A 17,672-nucleotide genomic window follows, 5' to 3' on the forward strand; every position below is an offset into this window, starting at 1 on the left:
ACTACTTATGGTGTTTCTGATATGATACATCATGAAGTATATTTGCTAAAATATTTAATCTAAATATAATTAATTCCTTAAACCTTGTTTCTAAATTATAGGAAATAAATGGAATTAAGAAGAAATCATTAAGTAAATCCAGAAGCAGGACAAGCTATAAGACAACTGTCATTCGTTCATAAGAAATTGATGTCACAAAATAAAAAAGTTGAATCAAGTTGAGAGTTGAAAAGTGACTAAGAAGATATAACAACCAAATTCAATGAGTGAAATTAAATTGTATCATATATCTAAAAATATTTATGAAGTCATTGTTGGAAAAACTCAGAGCATAAATATACTATCTAGGCATGAAGTATCATGGAATCTATATGTGAATTACAAGTGATTTAAAATAAATAAAAGAGATGCAGAGAAAAAGAGAGAGAGGATTTCAACAATATCCAAAAAGTAAGTTTAAATTTCTACTTACACACGAAAAAACAAATACTGTACTTTGTAAATAATAACACAAACTAGGGACAAATTTTATTTTACAACCAGTCATAATCGATATGTTGCTGGAACCACTCGTTGACAGTCAAGGGGATTCTAATTTGCTACTTGCTCTAAAGAGCCCTTAACATTTTATATCAGGAAAGGTGCATTATTCAATGTGTGTAAAATAAAAGGTATGTCTTCGTAGTTAAAAATTCAGAGATTATCTGTCTATTTTGAAAACCAATCACATCCTTCTTTGGCCACATTTCTTGATTCATATTGTAAGGATGAGTTTTAATCAGGCAGCAGGCATATGAGAAACACTAGAAGTAAAAGATCTAATGAGGATAACAATCCAAACTCAATTCAGGAAATGTTCGGAAAGCATCTTCCCTGAGCTATGAACCCTTTTACTTTGTGAGATTATTTGAATCAATCTACTTGACCACAAACAATGAAATCTTTCAAGTCCAAGTGTGGAAAAAAAGAGAAATCTTTGTCAAGTTCATTTACTATTAGAGAATTAGGACAAACAACCTGGTGGCAGCCACTTCAGAGCTGACCAAAATCTAATGTGGTTCTCCACACCCCTCTGGAGAAAGTGGGTATTATGTAGAATGTTGCCATCTTGTGCATGCTATGAGATCCGGCAATGCTGAGAAATAATTTTCCTTTAAAAAATCTGACTAAAAACAACTTTTGTAATTTATATTTGATAATAAAAATTTTCCACTTTTAGATTTAATTCTTAATCTCAGAAGCTTATTCTTTTTAGCAATGTTTGCCATTGATCTGGGCTTTGACGCAGAATTAATTTTAATATACACCCATTTCATTTGGTAAAAATGTATACTTGCAGCATCTCTAAATCATACAAATATAAAATTAATTATAAATATTAAATACATTATATTTAAATGCATATAACCATTTTTCAAACACCTTATTTAATTTTAAAATTGTTGACATTTTACTTTTTCAAATAAATTTTATCTAACTTTATCTTCTTCAAATATTCAAGTACGTCAAATAATTTTGTTATGCTAACTTAATTTTACCTTGTTTTCCATTTCATTTTTAACATATTCAGTTTACCTGTATAAGTGTTCTAGTATTAGAAAGTCAAAGAAATTGGCAAGTTAGGATGCTTTCAAAGGGAAATTTAGTATTACTATCATCGATGGCAGTGATACTGTGAAGTATTAGAAATAACATACTAAATATTTGCAGATAGGGTGGCTATATAGAATGAGTCTTGAGTGAAGTGTGATGCTTTAGTCATACACTTTATTGTATTTGCTCATCTCTCAGAGGTATTTACTAAAACTGGGGCGCTAATCATGTGAAGAAATGCGCATTCTCCGTGCTTTAGAATTTCATTCCCTGTGTACCAAGTGCAAAAACCTGTAGTTTTCTCAAGAAACTTTACCTTCAAACTCTCTACATAAAAGAGCATTATGAATATTTTTATCAGCTGTATTTTAACATTAAGTAAATAACTCAAATAAAGATTGGCTTGGCGTGTAACCGGTTTTAAGTGTGTCTAGTGTAAATTAGAAAGGTCTTTTTCTTTAAATGATAGATTTGTGATCACTGACTTAGCCTCCGTATCTGTCACTGGTCTGTTCAGTTGTCTGTTTCCTCATGAGTGAGACTGGGTAGGTTGTTGCTAGGAACTTACTCGTCTGCTGGGTCACCCAGTGTGTTAGTGAGCAAGAGCTCAGAAGCGTCTCTATGATCTTATTTCTGAAGCATCGATTGTGAGGCCTCCTCTTTCACTTCTCATTTACTTTACTTGATTGTTCTCTCTTTTCTTCTGTCAGGCATTCTGTCTTCTAAGGGTTGGTCAATTTTATTTTTTCAAAAAATTGACTCATCCTTTTGATCTTTTGTCTTTCTCCTCTATTTCCTTTCTTCTGTTCTCACCTTTGTGACTTCCATCCTTCTGTTAGCTTTGGATTCAGTTTTCCCTTTTCCTAGTCCTGTGTGTTGTCACTTAGGTTGTCAATTTGAGGTCCTTCTTCTTTAAGATATTACAAGTTGATCACTGTAAACTTCCCTCAGTATTATTTTTGCTGCATCCCATAATTTTGGTGTGTTTTTAATTCTTTTTGTTTGTCTTGAGCTATTTTTTAATTTCTCTCTTGATTTCCTCTTTGACCTAATGTCTGTGTAAGAGGCTGCTGTTTAATTTCCATCTCTCAGGAATGATCCAGGTTTCCTCCGCGATATTGATTTCTAGTCTCACGCCATTGTGTTCAGGACAGATGCTTGGTATAATTTCAATCGTCTTAATTTTGTTAAGATTTGTTTTGTGACCTCAAACGTGATCCCTTCTGGAAAATACTCTGTGTGCTCTTGAGAAGAAGGTGTATTCTGCTGCTCTTCAATAAAATGTTCTTAGTATTTAATGTCATTTATTTCTACCGTGTCCTTATTTTCCGTCTGGATGTTCTATCCATTGTTGAAAGTTGGGTCTTGAATTCTGCCGACTTTCAACTTGTATAATCTAGTCTTCAGAATACATAAATATCTCTTAGAACTCAATAATAAAAGACAAATAAAACAATTAAAATAGGCAAATGGTTGAAATAGACATTTCTCCAGAAGATATGCAGATGGCCCATAAGCACAAGAGAGATGCTAGATGTCATTCATGATTAGGGAAAGGGAAATTCAAACCACAATGTGCTACTGTTTCGAACTCAATATGTAGGCTGTATTCAACATAAAGGAAAATCACAAGTGTTGGTAAAGATGAGGAAGAAGGGGAGCCCTCATACATCACTGGTGGGAATGTAAAATGATGCAGCCACTGTAGAGCACAGCTTTGCATTTCTTAACATCTTCAAGCAATCATTGCCTTTGAGTTGGACAGTCCATTGTGAGGCATCTCCAAAAGAACATGGAAAACATATGTTCGCAGGAAAACCTGTCCATGGACATTCAAAGCAGCATTATTCACAGTAGCCCAAAAATGAAATAAACCCAATTTTCCACCAAATTATGAACACATAAAGCAAATGTGGCATATTGATACTATGGGATATAACACAGCCCTAAAAAGGAAGAAAGCACTGCGACGTGCTAGGCCCTGGATGATCCTTAAAAAAGTGTGCTAATTGAAGTGGTACACAAAGCCACAGATTCTATGATTCCATTTGAATGAAATGTCCAGAATAGCAAATCTGCAGGGAGAGGAAACAGATAAGGTCTGTCCGTGGACTTGGGTTAGGGCAAAGCACAGAGACAGTGAGGCTGGGTTTCTTTGCAAGGTATTAAAAATGTTCTGGAATTAGATAGTAGTGATAGCCACACAACATTATCATTGTCCTAAACGTCACTGACTTGTGTACTTTCAAATACTTAAAATGGTGTATTTTATGTTGAGCAGATTTTCTTCAGTGAAAATTTGAAATTAGGGTAATTCATGCAGCTATTAGGGGTAAGGCACGGTGTAGCCCTGAGAGTAAACAGCTGATTAGGGTCTAGAGGCAAGTACGAAAATCACACAAGCAACAGTCTGAGATCCAGTCCATAGTCATGGTCTCCACCTTGAAAAGACCAGCCAAGAAAATAGCTCAGTGGTCTTGGGGGCCCTGGGAATCTGTTCAGAGATCTCAGTAATACTGGGCAATATTCTCACCTCTTGGACCCTCTGGTGTAGGTAGGTTTGAACTTGTCAGTTGTTGATGTACATGCAGGTGGTAGACCATGGGAGGGCCCCGACCCCTCCTTCCTTGGCCAGTATAGATAGTCTGAGGCCAGGTGGTTTCCTAAAATCATTTGGCAGAGACTTAGGCGACTGTCCCACAAGGAGTAGAATAGAGTCTCATGGAGCTGCTGTCCGTGTTGGGTTTGTTTGTCCACACTTCTGGGTGGCCTCAATTACCTGATTTTCTGTGGCTAGGGCCACTCCTCTATGCCAGTCCAGTCATCCTAGTAGAACAGACATATCTCTTTGGGTCGGTGGTAGCCTGTCAGGGCAGGAAACTCAGGGACTTCTGGTCTGTGGGGTGCACCTCTAGGGGCAGGTCCGTGGAGACAATGATGTACTGCAGAACATCGCCTGGGGAAAGCTGGTCAGAGGATGTGGGGGAGAGCGGGGTACCAGGGAGCGCCTTGTGACGTGCGCCCACAGGAAGACCCGAAAGTAGATGTTCCTGCTATGAAATATTCACCGGCTCTTGGGGGTCAAACCAGTGATTGGTGCCCATCCACTGGCTCCCTGTGCTCTACGATTCCAGGTGATACAATCAAAGCGTGTGTGGGCTAAGAGCTGCTTGTGCCCGGGCACAGAATCACCAAGGTGGCCTCAAAGGCTCCCCCAAAATGACTCCTCAAAAAACAGCTGGGGCAGAAAATGGGTGGAGTATTTTGAAGGGAAGCTTGGGGCAAAGATGCTGTTCGATGGAGCTGGCTAAATTTGAGTTTCTCAGCAGGGCAGGCACTTCAGCTGGGGTACCGGTGATTGGAGGCCGTGTGACAGGCCCAACAGTTTCTGAGTCCCGATGCTGGGCAGCCCGCTCAGCCCACTGGACTGATGAAGTGGTGCTTACGAAGCCTCTTGCTGGCCTTGTGGAAAGCAGGGCAGTGTGGTGGGAGAAGTCGTGATAGTGTCAGAGGGAGTCATGGCGGGGATTGCGGTGTGGAAGGGGGAGAACTGGAGGCAGGTGCAGTGGATGTGTGACCAACAATGGTCAGGAAGGGAAACCCGGGTGTACCTGGGGACAGCAGGGGGCCAGCAGAGTCATGTGTCAAAACCAGACGGCGGGCCCCAAGAGGAGCCTCTTACGCTAAGCCCCACGTCACCAAACTGAGTCTTGACTTCATTAGATTTTCGACTCTCCCGGAAACAGAATCTTAAACCAGTGGATCAGGAATTTCCCAATCAGCACTAGGTAGGTATTCCACATCATAGACTGCTGCTGTCCCCTGAGGAAAGTAACCTTGCAATAACCGAGCGATCTTCCCGCCTGCTGTGACTTCTTTTTCTTCTCCCTTTTGCCTTTCAAAGTCTTTCATTCTGTACAGCTCCTTGGAGCTGCTTTCTATCTGCTAGATTGGATGCCTCCGGATGCAGGAATTGGTGAATAAAGCAATGAAGTTCTTTAGACTTACACAGTTGTATTTTCTTTCTTAACAGCTTGGTGGCAGCAGCGGGATTCGAAGGAGACTTCTCATGGCTTCGGGGATGAGAAACACAAGCATTGGTACCCATGAAGCCTTTGGATTCTCCGTCTTTTTTGCTGTCTCTGAGGGCTGTGGGTAAGTGTCTCGTGCATCTCAGCTCCACTCTCCCTGCATTGAGCTCCTGATCTAAGTGACTTTCCAGGCGCAGGTTAACGGGCCAGTGTAGTCTGACAGGATGCTCTAGCAGAGCATCTGTCTCAGCCCTGGGTTCGTCCACAGTGCCAGTCAGAGTCTTAGCAGGCAGCTGGAGCTGGCAGATGGTTCCCTGGGACGCTGAGTCTCTAGCCCTTGGTTAGTCCACAGTCCCAAATTTGGTGGGGTCCGCTGATTCTGCCTGCAGTCCCGACTGTTAGGGTCTGCTGGTTCCGTGCGTAGTTCTGGCCAGGGGAGAGGGTGGCACAGACGTGTGCTACATCCACACCCAGTCCTTGAAAACTTCCCACATGCATTTGACACGCATTTTTCTCTCCCTTGACTGGATGCAGATGTCGATGAGTTCTGAGGAAATGCTGAAGGCACAGTGTGGAGGAATTCTGGGACCCTGCGTGACTACTTGGAAGAGTGCTGTCCCCTCCACCTGAACAACCACCCGGCACTACCAGAAATGAGAGGCGTCCTGTGATCGTGGATTGGAAGCCTCCTTGTTGTTAAGATGTCAGCTTCCTCCAAAGAGATGAACCAATTAAATGCAGTCCTTATCAAAATCCCAATGACATTTTGTGCTGAAAGACACCCATCCTAAAATTCATATGGAATCTCAAGTATGCCCAGATGTCTAAAATAGTCTTGAAAGGAAGTACTAAGTTGGAGGACTCTCTTTTTACTGATGTAAAACTTGCTACAAACCTACAATATCAAAACAGCATTGTAATGGCATAAAGACAGACACATAGAGCATCGGAACAGAATAGAGAGCCCAGAAATAAGGTGGCCAAGGTTGTTCAACGGGGAAAAGACAGTCTTTTCAACCAGTGGTTCCTGAAAAAGTGGATATTTTCATGCAAAATCTAAACTTGGATTCTGACCTCACACCAGATATAAAACTTAATTCTCAATGGATCAAGACCCAAATGTAAGAACTGAAACACTTTGAGGAAAACATGGGACAAAACGTTTCACAATAGGACTTGGCAATGATTTCATGGATATGACACTCAAGGCATGGGCAATAAAAAACAGAGTACACACACCAAAATTCATGAATATTAAAACCTTTTCTGCCTCTGAAGACAACATCAACAGAGTAAAAACACAACCCATGCAGCATGGGAGCCCATATTTGCAAATGATCTATCTGACAAGGGCTGAATATCCAGAATAGACATAGAACTTCTCAACTCAACAACAAAAAAACAAACAACCCAAATCAAAAATGAGCAAAGTACTTGAATAGACTTTTCCTCCAAGAAGATACGCAAATGGTCAACAAGCATATAAAAAGATGCTTAATGTGACTAATCACTGGGGAAATGTAAGTCAAAATCTCAATGAGACATCACCTCACATCCATGTGACGGCACCCCCAAAAAACAGACAGTGAAGAAAGGCATGCTGGCAAAGATGTGGAGATATTGGACCCACGTACACTGTGGCTGGAATGTAAAATGGTATAGCTGCTGTGGAAATCAGCATGGCATTTCATTAAAACAATTAAAAATAGAATCACTAAATGACCCAACAATTCTACTACAGGATATATACACCTCAGAGCTGAAAACTTGGTCTCAAAGACATATTTGAACACCCATGTTCATGGCATCATTGTTCATGATCGCTGAAACGTGGAACAACCCAAGGATCCATCCAGGGATGAATGGAGAAGCAACATGGGCATATATATATATACAATTGCATGTTATTCATCCTTAAAAACTAAGGATATTCTGAGATATGAGACAACATGGATGAACCTTTAGGAAATTATGCTAAATGAAATCAACCAGTCCCAAAAATACTGGCCTTGTGTGACTCCACTTATATGGCATTCCTGAAATGGTCAGATTCAGAGAGACGGACAGCGGATGCTGTTGGCCAGGGGTGGGAGCAGGGGAAGGGGAGTGACCGATGAGTGGGGACAGAGGCTTCAGTTCTGTGGGGTGACAAGAGTTCTGAAGATGGACTGTGGTGATGGCTGCACCACCGTACGACTGTGGCCAACACACTGAAGATGCGCGTAAGGAAGTCAATGTGCTTGATGGCGTGCACACAGAAAAATGGCCAGGACGGTAAGTTTCACATTATGTGTGTTTTAAGCCAATAAAAATATATTTTCTGTTAAAAGTGCAAATACAAAGAAATGAGCAGAGGATGATTTAGTGTTTCCATTCGTGCTCTTCCATTCTGACCCTGGTGTTTGTCTCAGCCCTTGTACCTGAGGCAACTTTGATCAGACAAATGTTTTCATTCTGGGCCTAAGAGAACCTTGAAATCAGAATTATACAAAACTCTGCAAAATTTTTGTGACCATGTATTTTTCAGAGAAAACATAGTAAGACATTTTTAATATTAAATTTAAGTTTGTTTTATATCAGTTTCAGGTCTACATCAGAATGATTCAATATGTGTGTATATTGTGAAATGATCACTATAAGAAGTCTGGTTGACATCTATCATCAAGAGTTACAAATGTGTTTCTTGTGATGAGAACTTCTAAGATTTACGCTATTAGCAACTTTCAAAATGCAATATAGTATTATTAATTCCTTGACTGCTATAAAATAAGCACCATAAAACAATTCCAGTGTATCCATTTTGTTATTAATTCACTGAATCTATTTTTTCTCAGAATCAATTAATTGTTATGCAAATGACTGAATTTCTTTTAATCTACATCATAATGTACTGACTACAGGTTCTGACATTTTAAGTTTTGTTTAGGTGTTATTATTTCTAGCAAGTAAACTTTCCTGAATCTTATCAGTCATATCAAAATATATTCAGATGTATTTCTTCTTCCATCGATATTTAGTCACTGATAAAGTTCACCGTGTGCCATTTTAACCATTATCAGTTTTGTGTGCTGAGGGTGATTTTACCCAGTAATAGACACCGTGTAGGTTCGAAGTCTCCTTGGAGGATAAACAGTGGGGGGAGGTCAAAGCATGGTACTTGTTTCATTTGCAGAGGGTCCATTTTGACTTTGCTCTTACAAAACGTGTTCTTTGTCCATTTGGGAATCTGAGGCCCAGAAAGTTGGAGGGACTGACCCAGACCTCAGGAGGGGGTCAGAATCCAGAGGATCAGGCAGGGCTCTGGCTTCCTCGGCCAAGGCTCAACCCCTTCCCTTCGGGTTTTCTTTGGAAACAGGGACCTCATGGTCCTAGGGGAGCCCTGCCCACCCCGTCCATGGGGGGGTCATCTTCCTGTTCGCATCCAATCATGCACAGGCACACTCACACCGATTTCTCCTGTGTGGACCATGCAGGGACCCCAGGAAAGAGCAGACACCAGGGAAGTGACAAGAGGCCGAGGAGAAGGCAGTTGGAGGCAGCTCTGCCATGAACAGTAGCATCCATCCTCCTGGCTACATGACCAGAAGGCCCGAGATGGACCGAAGAATCCCTGAGGTTTCTAGGTGTGTACCTGTTCCAAGGGCATCCCTGGCCCAGCCTGGAGGGCACAGGACTGGGGAGCTGGAGTCCACTTCTGTGGGCACCTGCTACTCTGATGAGCCGTTCTCCTCTTGTGTAGACATTGGGTAGAGGAGAGAAGACCTTGGTGTCCTCCTGTGTAAAGTGGAGTGCGTCCAGTGGGTGACTCCCTGGGTTCCGTATGATGCTCACGAAGGGTCTGTGGCCCTTGGTTCTCCATCGATGACGCCCTGTGCTCTGAGCACCTGAGAAAATGCTTTCCCACCTGCTGGAGATCCTTTAGAACTGAGAGAGGCTTGGGGGTTCGGGTGGATGAGAACTTGGGATAAGGAAGAACATGCCAGAGCACTGTGAACTAAGGCCAGAGTCCAGGGACAAGACCAGTCCTTGTTGGACTCCCGAGGTCCTCACTTGGCTGGAGAGGAGAATCATTGCCTTGGTTGAGGTCAGGATGCCTCCTGAGAAAAAAGGACACCCAAGTGGAGGGACAGAAAGATGAGGGAGAGGGAGGCTCCTGAGGTTCCTCCCACGGCCTGGAAGCCTGCAGGTCCTGCTCCTTTACCCCTGGGACAGTGGGGAGCCTCTGCCTTGAGGACACCCAAAGAGACTTCCTGTTTGGTGGCTTCTGCCAGGGCTGCAGTGCTGGTGCTGGCCACCAGGGGGCAGGCAGCCTCCAGCGTCAGTGGTGCCCAATGAGGTTGGGTTTTCACTGTTGTCACTTCTATTGGGATGTAATTGCCACACAGCACTGCCTAAGTTAACACTGCTGTGTGGTACATTTCAAAATTGCTAAGAACCAAGAAGCTAAACTTCTCATCACAAGCAAACACTTACTTTTCTGTTTTCGGTGACGGATGTTAAGTGAACTGGTGGTGTCATTGCGCAGGCTGTGTGCATCCAGTCCCTGTGCTGACTTCTTAAACTTACACGGCGCCCACTCAGCCTGCCTCAGCTGCTGGAGCAGCGAATAGCCGTGCAGAGGCCTTTCCGGCTGTGCCCCGCCTCAGAGAGAACTCACTCCTCCTGGTACTAGCGCTCCTCTCCACAGTCTGACTTGGTGAAGAGCAGGAGGAGGGGACACGAGTTTCACAATTCTTCACTCAGCGACTGTGCACCGAGCACTCACCCTGTGCCAGGTGCTCAGGTGGGTGTAAGTGCAGGGCTGACAGTGACTGAGTGGTCCCTGCCGGTCAGGAGCTCACACTCTGGAGGGGACAAGGACAAAAGCATGAAAGCAAAGACATGAGAGGGGAAAGAGCCAGCGCTGAGGGGACATTCAGGGGCCTGTGAGGGAGGGCCGGGGGTCACCGGGTAGGGGTCTGAAAGGCCTCACTGGGGTGACATTTCCTGGGACCAGAATGACAAGAGGGAGCCAGCCCTGCACAAGTCTGGGAGCGGCGTGTCAGGGAGAAGGCACCCCTGCTGTAGACACTCATGGGCAGAAGGGGGTTTGGCCAGAGGATGTGAGAAAGGTGGCCAGTGTGGCTGGAGGGAGCCTGGGGGGAGAGAGGAGGCGGAGGAGGGCAGGGCCAGATCCTGGGGCCTGAAATCACGGTTCCAGTGCCTTGCATCTGTAAACGGCAAATGCCTCATATCTCACAATTTTTGTGGTTGAGGAATCAGACATAGATTAGCTTGGTTCTTCTGCTCAAGATGCCTCAAGGCCGCGGCCGCGGCCTCAAGTGATGCTCGACTGGCAGAGAATTTCCTCTCAGGTTCACTCAAAGGAGTCGAGGTGCACTTTGGACTCAGAGCATGGGTTCCTTTCTGTCTGTTGGCCTGGGCGCTGCCTCGGTTCTCTCCCATGTGGGCCTCTGTGTATGGCAGCTCAAAACGTGTGTGCTTGATTCCACAGCTCAGGGACAGGAGAGAGAGAGAGACACGGGAAAGAGAGAGAGACGGAACTTAAGAGAGGGAATAAGAAAGAAGTGAGAGACTTTCTGTGTTTAAAATTTAGACATGACACTCGTCCACATTGGCTGTGTTCTATTGGTGAGAGCCAGTCACTAAGCACTCAGTGGTCACACAGGAATCTGTGAGGGATGTGTGTACCACGGGTGGGGATCTCTGGGAGCCATGGTGAAGGCTGCCCACCTCACAGATCAAGATGAGGCTCTTGGGTCTCTTTCTAAACAGAAGAGGAAACAATGGAGAGGTTTGAATCCAGAGGATGACAGTGTCTGGATTTCATTCATCAACCCTCTCCTTGTGCTGACATTGAAATGAGGCCAAGAGAGGAAGTGCCTGTTGCAATAGCGCATTGCTGAACCCAGGCCTGGTTTGAGTGGTGTTCATGCTACATCCCTTCTCGTAATTCTTCCATCTCTTTGTTTGTGCATTACTTGCACTTGACACCACCTCACAGGTGGTATGGATATTATTTCATATACACCTGATGATGTCCCTAGCAAGTAGATTCTAGGCGGATTCCCCTTGTGCAGGTTTGGAGACTGGGGAGGCCCTGAGAGGCACAATGAGTTTTCCAGGACAGAGAACTGGTAAGATAAAGGAGGTCTGAATTCTGCTCTGCCTCCTCAAAGCTGGGACCCTCATCACATTCCCAGGGAGCTGTGGCTGGGGCTGTGGAAGCTCCTCATGTAGAGTTAAGAAGAAGACATGGGGGTGGTTTGGGTAGGTCCGATTACAGGAAGCAGCCCAGGTAATGGAATCTTGAAAAAGTGACCTCACTTCCTTGGCGATAGACCCCAACAGATTTAGAACTCTGGTAACCAGGCAGTTAATTCTAGAGACAGACCCCTAGCCAGTTCATTTGACTGGAGACACTTCAGAGTAACAACATGTTTACTTGTTGTGTACCAGTTTTCAGAGGCTCTAGGCTCAGGAAAGCCCAGAGTGTGAGACTGTTGTGTTGTTGTGGACATCGGATCAAGCCTCATGGCCAATTTGGCAGGAGGTACCCAAAGGTAATGTGGGGCAGCCCAGGGCAGCCCACTGTAGGGCAGGACACAACTCGGATCCCACCTGAGCAGCCCCATAGCCCTTGCACCTTGTGTGAGGGTTTGTGTGTGAGTGTCGGTGTGTGTGTGTACGCGTGGGCGCTGTGCGGGAAGGCAGCAGGTGAGGAGTGGGTCCCTCCTGGGCAGGAGGAGAGTGTTATGTGCTGTCAGCCAGGTGAGTCTGTCATATTCATACCCCGGGGCTTGGCTGGCAGCCTGAGCAGCTGGGTGCTGGGATCAAGCTCCTCTGCCCTTGTGTTAATCCTGAGCCGTAGAAGTTTCATCTAGTTCCCTCCCTGGTCAGATGTCTGTGCAGACGTCCCTCTGTGCCTGAATTAGGGAACAGAATTCCTCATGGGGGTGTCCCCCTGTGGCGATGTGCAGGCAGGCCCCTGATGCCTCCTGGCCCATCTGCCGGGCACTGTCTTTCCAGAACTCCACGCAGGAGATCTTTGAAGAGCTACATGATGGGTTCGACTTCTCTCCCTCCCTAGTCAAGGGGCAGGAGCAGCAGGCCGCCAGCAGCATCCTGTGCCGGTCTGAGGTGAGAGCAGGAGCAGAGGGTCTCCCCGCCCACCACCCCAAGATGTTCAGGTTGGGCCTGGAACCCAGGTCCGAATCTGAGCACACCCCTGGTGCCCTCACAGGGCTTTCCCACTGAGTGTCCTACGGCCTTACTCCCAAAGGAGTCTGGGCCTCCTCTCCTCCCCAGCCAGCTGAGGGCTCGGGTGGAAAGACACTCTCCACATGTTTCTTGGAATCGTAGAGGAAAGGTTTACTGTTGTTGTCACTTCTCACGAGGCCATGAGGACCTTAGCATTTTGCTCCTGTTTTGATTGATGTAACTTCCCGGCTGGGAAGCTGTAGCACTCAGCGCCACTGTCCTTGCAGACCTGCTCCAAGCCTCACAAATCATCACACTTGCTAGGCTGATTACACACAAAGAGCATGGGCGTGGATTACAGGATTCTATACATTTCTCTGCACCTTGTCATCTCACAAAACACTTCGAATCAGAGCAGTTTGTTACGTGCTGTAAAACTGGTGAGTCTGTGATATTCATACCCCAGGCTGGCAAGCTGAGCAGGTGGGTGCTGGGGATCAAGCTCCTCTGCCCTTGTGTTAATCCCGAGCCTTAGAAGTTTCATCTAGTTCCCTCCCTGGTCAGATGTCTGTGCAGATGTCCCTGTGTGCCTGAACTAGGGAACAGAAATTCTCATGGGGGTGTCCCCCTATGGCGATGTCCAGCAGGCTCCTGATGCCTCCTGGCCCGTCTGCCGGGCATTGTCTTTCCAGAACTCCACTCAGGAGATGTTTGAAGAGTTATGTGTTGGGTTCGACTTCTCTCCCTCCCTAGTCAAGGGGCAGGAGCAGCAGGCCACCAGCAGCATCCTGTGCCGGTCTGAGGTGAGAGCAGGAGCAGAAGGTCTTTACCCCCACCCCCCCAAGATGTTCAGCGTGGGCCTGGAACCCAGGTCTGAATCTGAGCACACCCCTGGGGCCCTCACAGGGCTTTCCCAACGGAGTGTCCTACGGCCTTGCTCCTGAAGGAGTCTGGGCCTCCTCTCCTCCCGAGCCAGCTGTGGGGTAGGGTGGAAAGACACTCTTCACGTTTCTTGGAATCATAGAGGAAATGTTTAATGTTGTTATCACTTTTCACGAGGCCATGAGGACCTTAGCATTTTGCTCCTGTTTTGATTGATGTAACTTCCCGGCTGGGAAGCTGTAGCACTCAGGCCACTGTCCTTGCAGACCTGCTCCAAGCCTCACGAATCATCACACTTGCTAGGCTGATTTACACATAAAGAGGATGGCGGTGGGATTACAGGATCCTATACATTTCTCTGCTACTTGTCATTGCACAGAACACGGCAACTCATTGTAGGCCGCTCAGGTCAGGAGCTGAGGCCTTAAGTGACTTCATCATATTCCACAGAGGAGGACATTTTGCACAGTGATTCAGCCTTTCGATGCTGTTGGACCTTGACATGACCCAATTCTGTTGCCATTTGAGCCAACACTGCAGGGCACATTTTAAGCGTGTCCGAATAGACTCTAAGTTTTCCAGGTCTGCCATGACATAGAACCGCAGATTGGCGGAAGGTCACTAATCATCTCTTTGCTCCTGTCTGTGGTGGGGATGTTCATTGATGACTCCCTGGGATAATGCTCTTACCTCAGGCTCTTAATGCACAGAGGTGCGATTGTTCCTCAGGTCACAGAATGCCTTGAAGGTACTGAGTGTTTGTCATTCCCCTAAAAATCAAATTGTACTTTTAAGTCCAAAACCATTTTCAAGGCGGGCTCTCGTCCCTCTTGCACAACTTCCTGAGGTGCTGGGAGGTTCTGGTCTGAGCTCCAGACCCTGATGCTCCTGGTGGTTCATGGTGATTCCACTGACTCTGTGTCCCTCCTTGTCCACGTGGTATGCCAAGGAACCCACCCTGTCCGTGGCTGAGGCCCGCACGATGCTGACCCTCAAGGCAGGCGCAGTGCAGAAGGTGGTAGGCTGCCTGCAACCATCTTTCCACGGCAGATCCATCTCCGTCACCACCTTCCCGTGTGTGTACCAGGCCTTCTACCCGACCCCACAGGTCCTGGACCAGCTGCTCCAGAGGTGAGTGCCCACCCCTCCACAGCACAGCAGGGAGTCTCCCACCTAATAAACGTGTGCCTTGGGAACGTCCCCACACCTCTCTGAGCGTCACCTTGCTCATCCGAATAGTGGGGTGGTAAGAGGATAAACCTCACAGGGTCACTGAAGGAAATCACGGGAGAAAGCACGGCAGACGCTTGCCTGGTGCCGGACTCCACAGAAGGGGCTGCTGCTCATGCTGCGTGTCCTCACGCTTACAGCTTCCGTCCCCAGTGAGGAGACTCCCTGCCTCTCCCCTCGCTGGCCTGTGGCCTTCCTGAGTGTGGAAAAGTACATGAAAGCAAACTGTTTTCCTATTGGCAAGACAATTTAGCGAGTCCATCTAGCTGATCCTGGTCCTTGTCTTCGGTGCGGCCAGAGCAGTGGTCTCTGTGGGCAGCAGAGGAGACGCAGGCCCACTCAGAATTCTGGGAAGGCTCTGGATGGGGTTCATTCATTCAATACTATATGTTAAGCTCCTACTACATTCATACCCTTTCCTACACACTAAGGATGTCCAATGAAGGAAGCAGACACTATCCCTGGGGCTCAATTCTAGCCTGAGAGCTAGAAGCTCACTTCTGGGCATCGTGAGTATTCATGCCCAGAGGACGTTAGATGTCACACCCTCTTGGCCTCCTCTAGATATGGACGCATCCTCTCATAGTCAGACCACGATGACAGACTTCAAGGACCAACTAAGACCATGAGTGGTGTTGGGTCCAGAGGGAGGGCCTCCTGTGTCCACAGAAGGGGCTAGGAGACCATGGGGACTGTGGCTATGGATGGACTGGCAGACCCTGGATCTCACACCTCTTGGGGTTTCTGTGGGAGGCCTGAGGTCTGCGGTCTTCCCTACAGGAGGAAATGAATCAAAGAGACCTGTTCATGGGGTGCCAGTCCCGCCATGGGAAGCAGAGGAGAGGCTGGGCTGAGTCGGCCACTGAGAGACTCCTCGCTTCCACAGTTCCCTCTCCCTCTCCCTGCCCTCTGCACATGCACCTCTCCTAAGCACCGCCACTGGGGCCCAGAACAGTAGGTGGTGAGCAGCCTGGTCACAAATCTGCCTCCAACCTCAGTCCTGATGCTCGAGCGTGGAGGATGGGGCAGGCTATGTCCAGGCCCTTTGGGAAAAGAGTGTCAGGTGGAAGACCAGACTCACACAGGCTCTCTGTTAGATTGGCTGATGACCAGGCCTTCCAGTGCAAGGACAGCCACCCAGGGATTGGAGTGGCTGGTCCACCCTCTGGGGCTCAGGCACAGAGAAGGTGCTGTGGGAACACAGTGTGGAACAGCAGGCCAGGCCTGTGACTCTCTTCACACATGCCTCTCCCCAGTGCCCTCTCTCCCATCTGGGGCCCCCGGCCTCAGGAGAACTCCCAGGATATGTGGCAGATGCTGCGCCACTCCAGGATCAACCTGACGTTGGCGTATCTCCAGGACCTCTTGCCTGGCTCAGTCCTGAAGCACCAGGCCACCCCTCTTCTCATCCAGGTGGACCTTTTCCAGGCCACTGAGTTGGAGACAGAGGGTAAGGGAGACCGTAGGCTTGGAAGACTACCCCAGTGGGTGGGTCACGACTGGGGATTCATTTAAAGACAGTGGGATCTTTCCTGTTTGGGGAAAGGCACATGGAAAGCAACTTATGTAGCTGACCCTTTCTCTTTCTCCAGCTCCTGCCCCAGCTCCAGCACTTCTGCCAGGTGCAGAGGCAGAAAAGGGGCCACATCTGGAGCTGGACGGAACTCCAGTTCTATTTCTGCCATCACTTCTAGCGCTGGAACCGGCAGCAGCGCCCTCAGCTGCTCCAGACCCCGAGCGAGTGCCATCAGCAGCCCCAGCCCAAGTGCCAGGTCCTGAACTGGACTCAACGGGACCAAGGGGTCTGCTGGGATTTCCACCTCAGGCTCCAGTAACAGCCGCAGAATCAGCTCCGGTTCCAGAGGCTTCCCACCCCTGTCGAGTGACCGGGAAGAAGCAGCCCGATGGGAAGCCTAGCCTCATGGCCTTCTCCCCAAGGGACGTGGCAGAACAGCTGACGGCCATTGACGCGGTGAGCACCCGGGCTCTCAGGGCGGGGTGGGGCAGGCCACCCCTATGCCATCAGCTGGCCCAGACCTGCTTTTCCCTGTGGCGGCTCCTGTGACCTGGGTCCCAATCCCAGCTCCACCACTTCCCAACCATGGGATCTGGGCAACTCCCCAGCCTTCGTGTTCCACCCTCACACTGTAGAGATGGGGACCAAGAGGCCCTGCTGGACAGAGGGGCTGAGCACATGGAGTGAAGTAGAACACAGAGGAAGCCTGGTGGGGCCTGGCCCGAGAGGTCGGGGAGGAGAACTCACTGTGTGCAGCCAGGAACTCAGGCGGTCCAGCCATCTGCTCGGGATGCTCAGCAGCCTCAGCATTTGTGATGCACCAGACGTGTACTTCACTAAAAGGGAGACAACCTGACAAAGCCCGTGGGTGTAGCTGGCACAGGGGAATGTGCAGCGGAATGGGGCCTGGGACCAAGGATGCTCAGGATGCAGGGAGATGCCCCCTTGGGAGGAGCCAAGCGGAGCAGCCCTCTGGAGCTTGCAGTTTGTGGGGGTGGGCTGTGTGTAAATGCTCCTGTCCTTTCCCCACCAGTCTGGAGTCCCGGGTCCTCCTGTGCTGGGTGCTCTCAGTGGAAGAACAATGAAAGCGAGGGGCTCCCACCACGCTGAGAACACATCCTCAGCTTCCTGAGCCCCTCCTTAGACCGGTGACTCCTGCTTGGACACTCAGCTGGGCTGTGGCAGGGCTGAGTGACACTCCCCCTCCTCCCCAGGAAGTG

At 47.8% G+C, this 17,672-nt stretch overlaps 1 protein-coding gene across 16 annotated transcripts; it reads left to right on the forward strand.

The window, feature by feature from the left end:
* Window positions 1-2,060: 2,060 nt before the first annotated feature.
* On the forward strand, window positions 2,061-17,666 carry LOC103545995 (ral guanine nucleotide dissociation stimulator-like). 16 transcript variants are annotated; one of them, XM_070606954.1, is made up of 10 exons: window positions 2,061-5,748; window positions 6,159-7,898; window positions 9,098-9,247; window positions 9,364-10,407; window positions 12,654-12,764; window positions 13,517-13,627; window positions 14,656-14,837; window positions 16,193-16,386; window positions 16,529-16,908; window positions 17,486-17,666. In XM_070606954.1, the coding sequence occupies exons 6-10, from the start codon at window positions 13,532-13,534 to the stop codon at window positions 17,582-17,584; spliced, it is 951 nt and encodes a 316-aa protein (XP_070463055.1). In that variant the 5' UTR covers window positions 2,061-5,748; window positions 6,159-7,898; window positions 9,098-9,247; window positions 9,364-10,407; window positions 12,654-12,764; window positions 13,517-13,531; the 3' UTR covers window positions 17,585-17,666. The 16 variants fall into 16 exon arrangements, with proteins under 16 accessions (XP_070463055.1, XP_070463054.1, XP_070463056.1 ...); XM_070606946.1 differs by lacking the exon at window positions 2,061-5,748 and adding an exon at window positions 13,112-13,264 and having other exon boundaries at window positions 6,491-7,898; window positions 9,364-9,425; XM_070606953.1 differs by lacking the exon at window positions 9,364-10,407.
* The last annotated feature ends 6 nt before the right edge of the window (window positions 17,667-17,672 follow it).

This window comes from Equus przewalskii, unplaced genomic scaffold, assembly GCF_037783145.1.
Source record: "Equus przewalskii isolate Varuska unplaced genomic scaffold, EquPr2 contig_R1895, whole genome shotgun sequence".
NCBI lineage: Eukaryota > Metazoa > Chordata > Mammalia > Perissodactyla > Equidae > Equus > Equus przewalskii.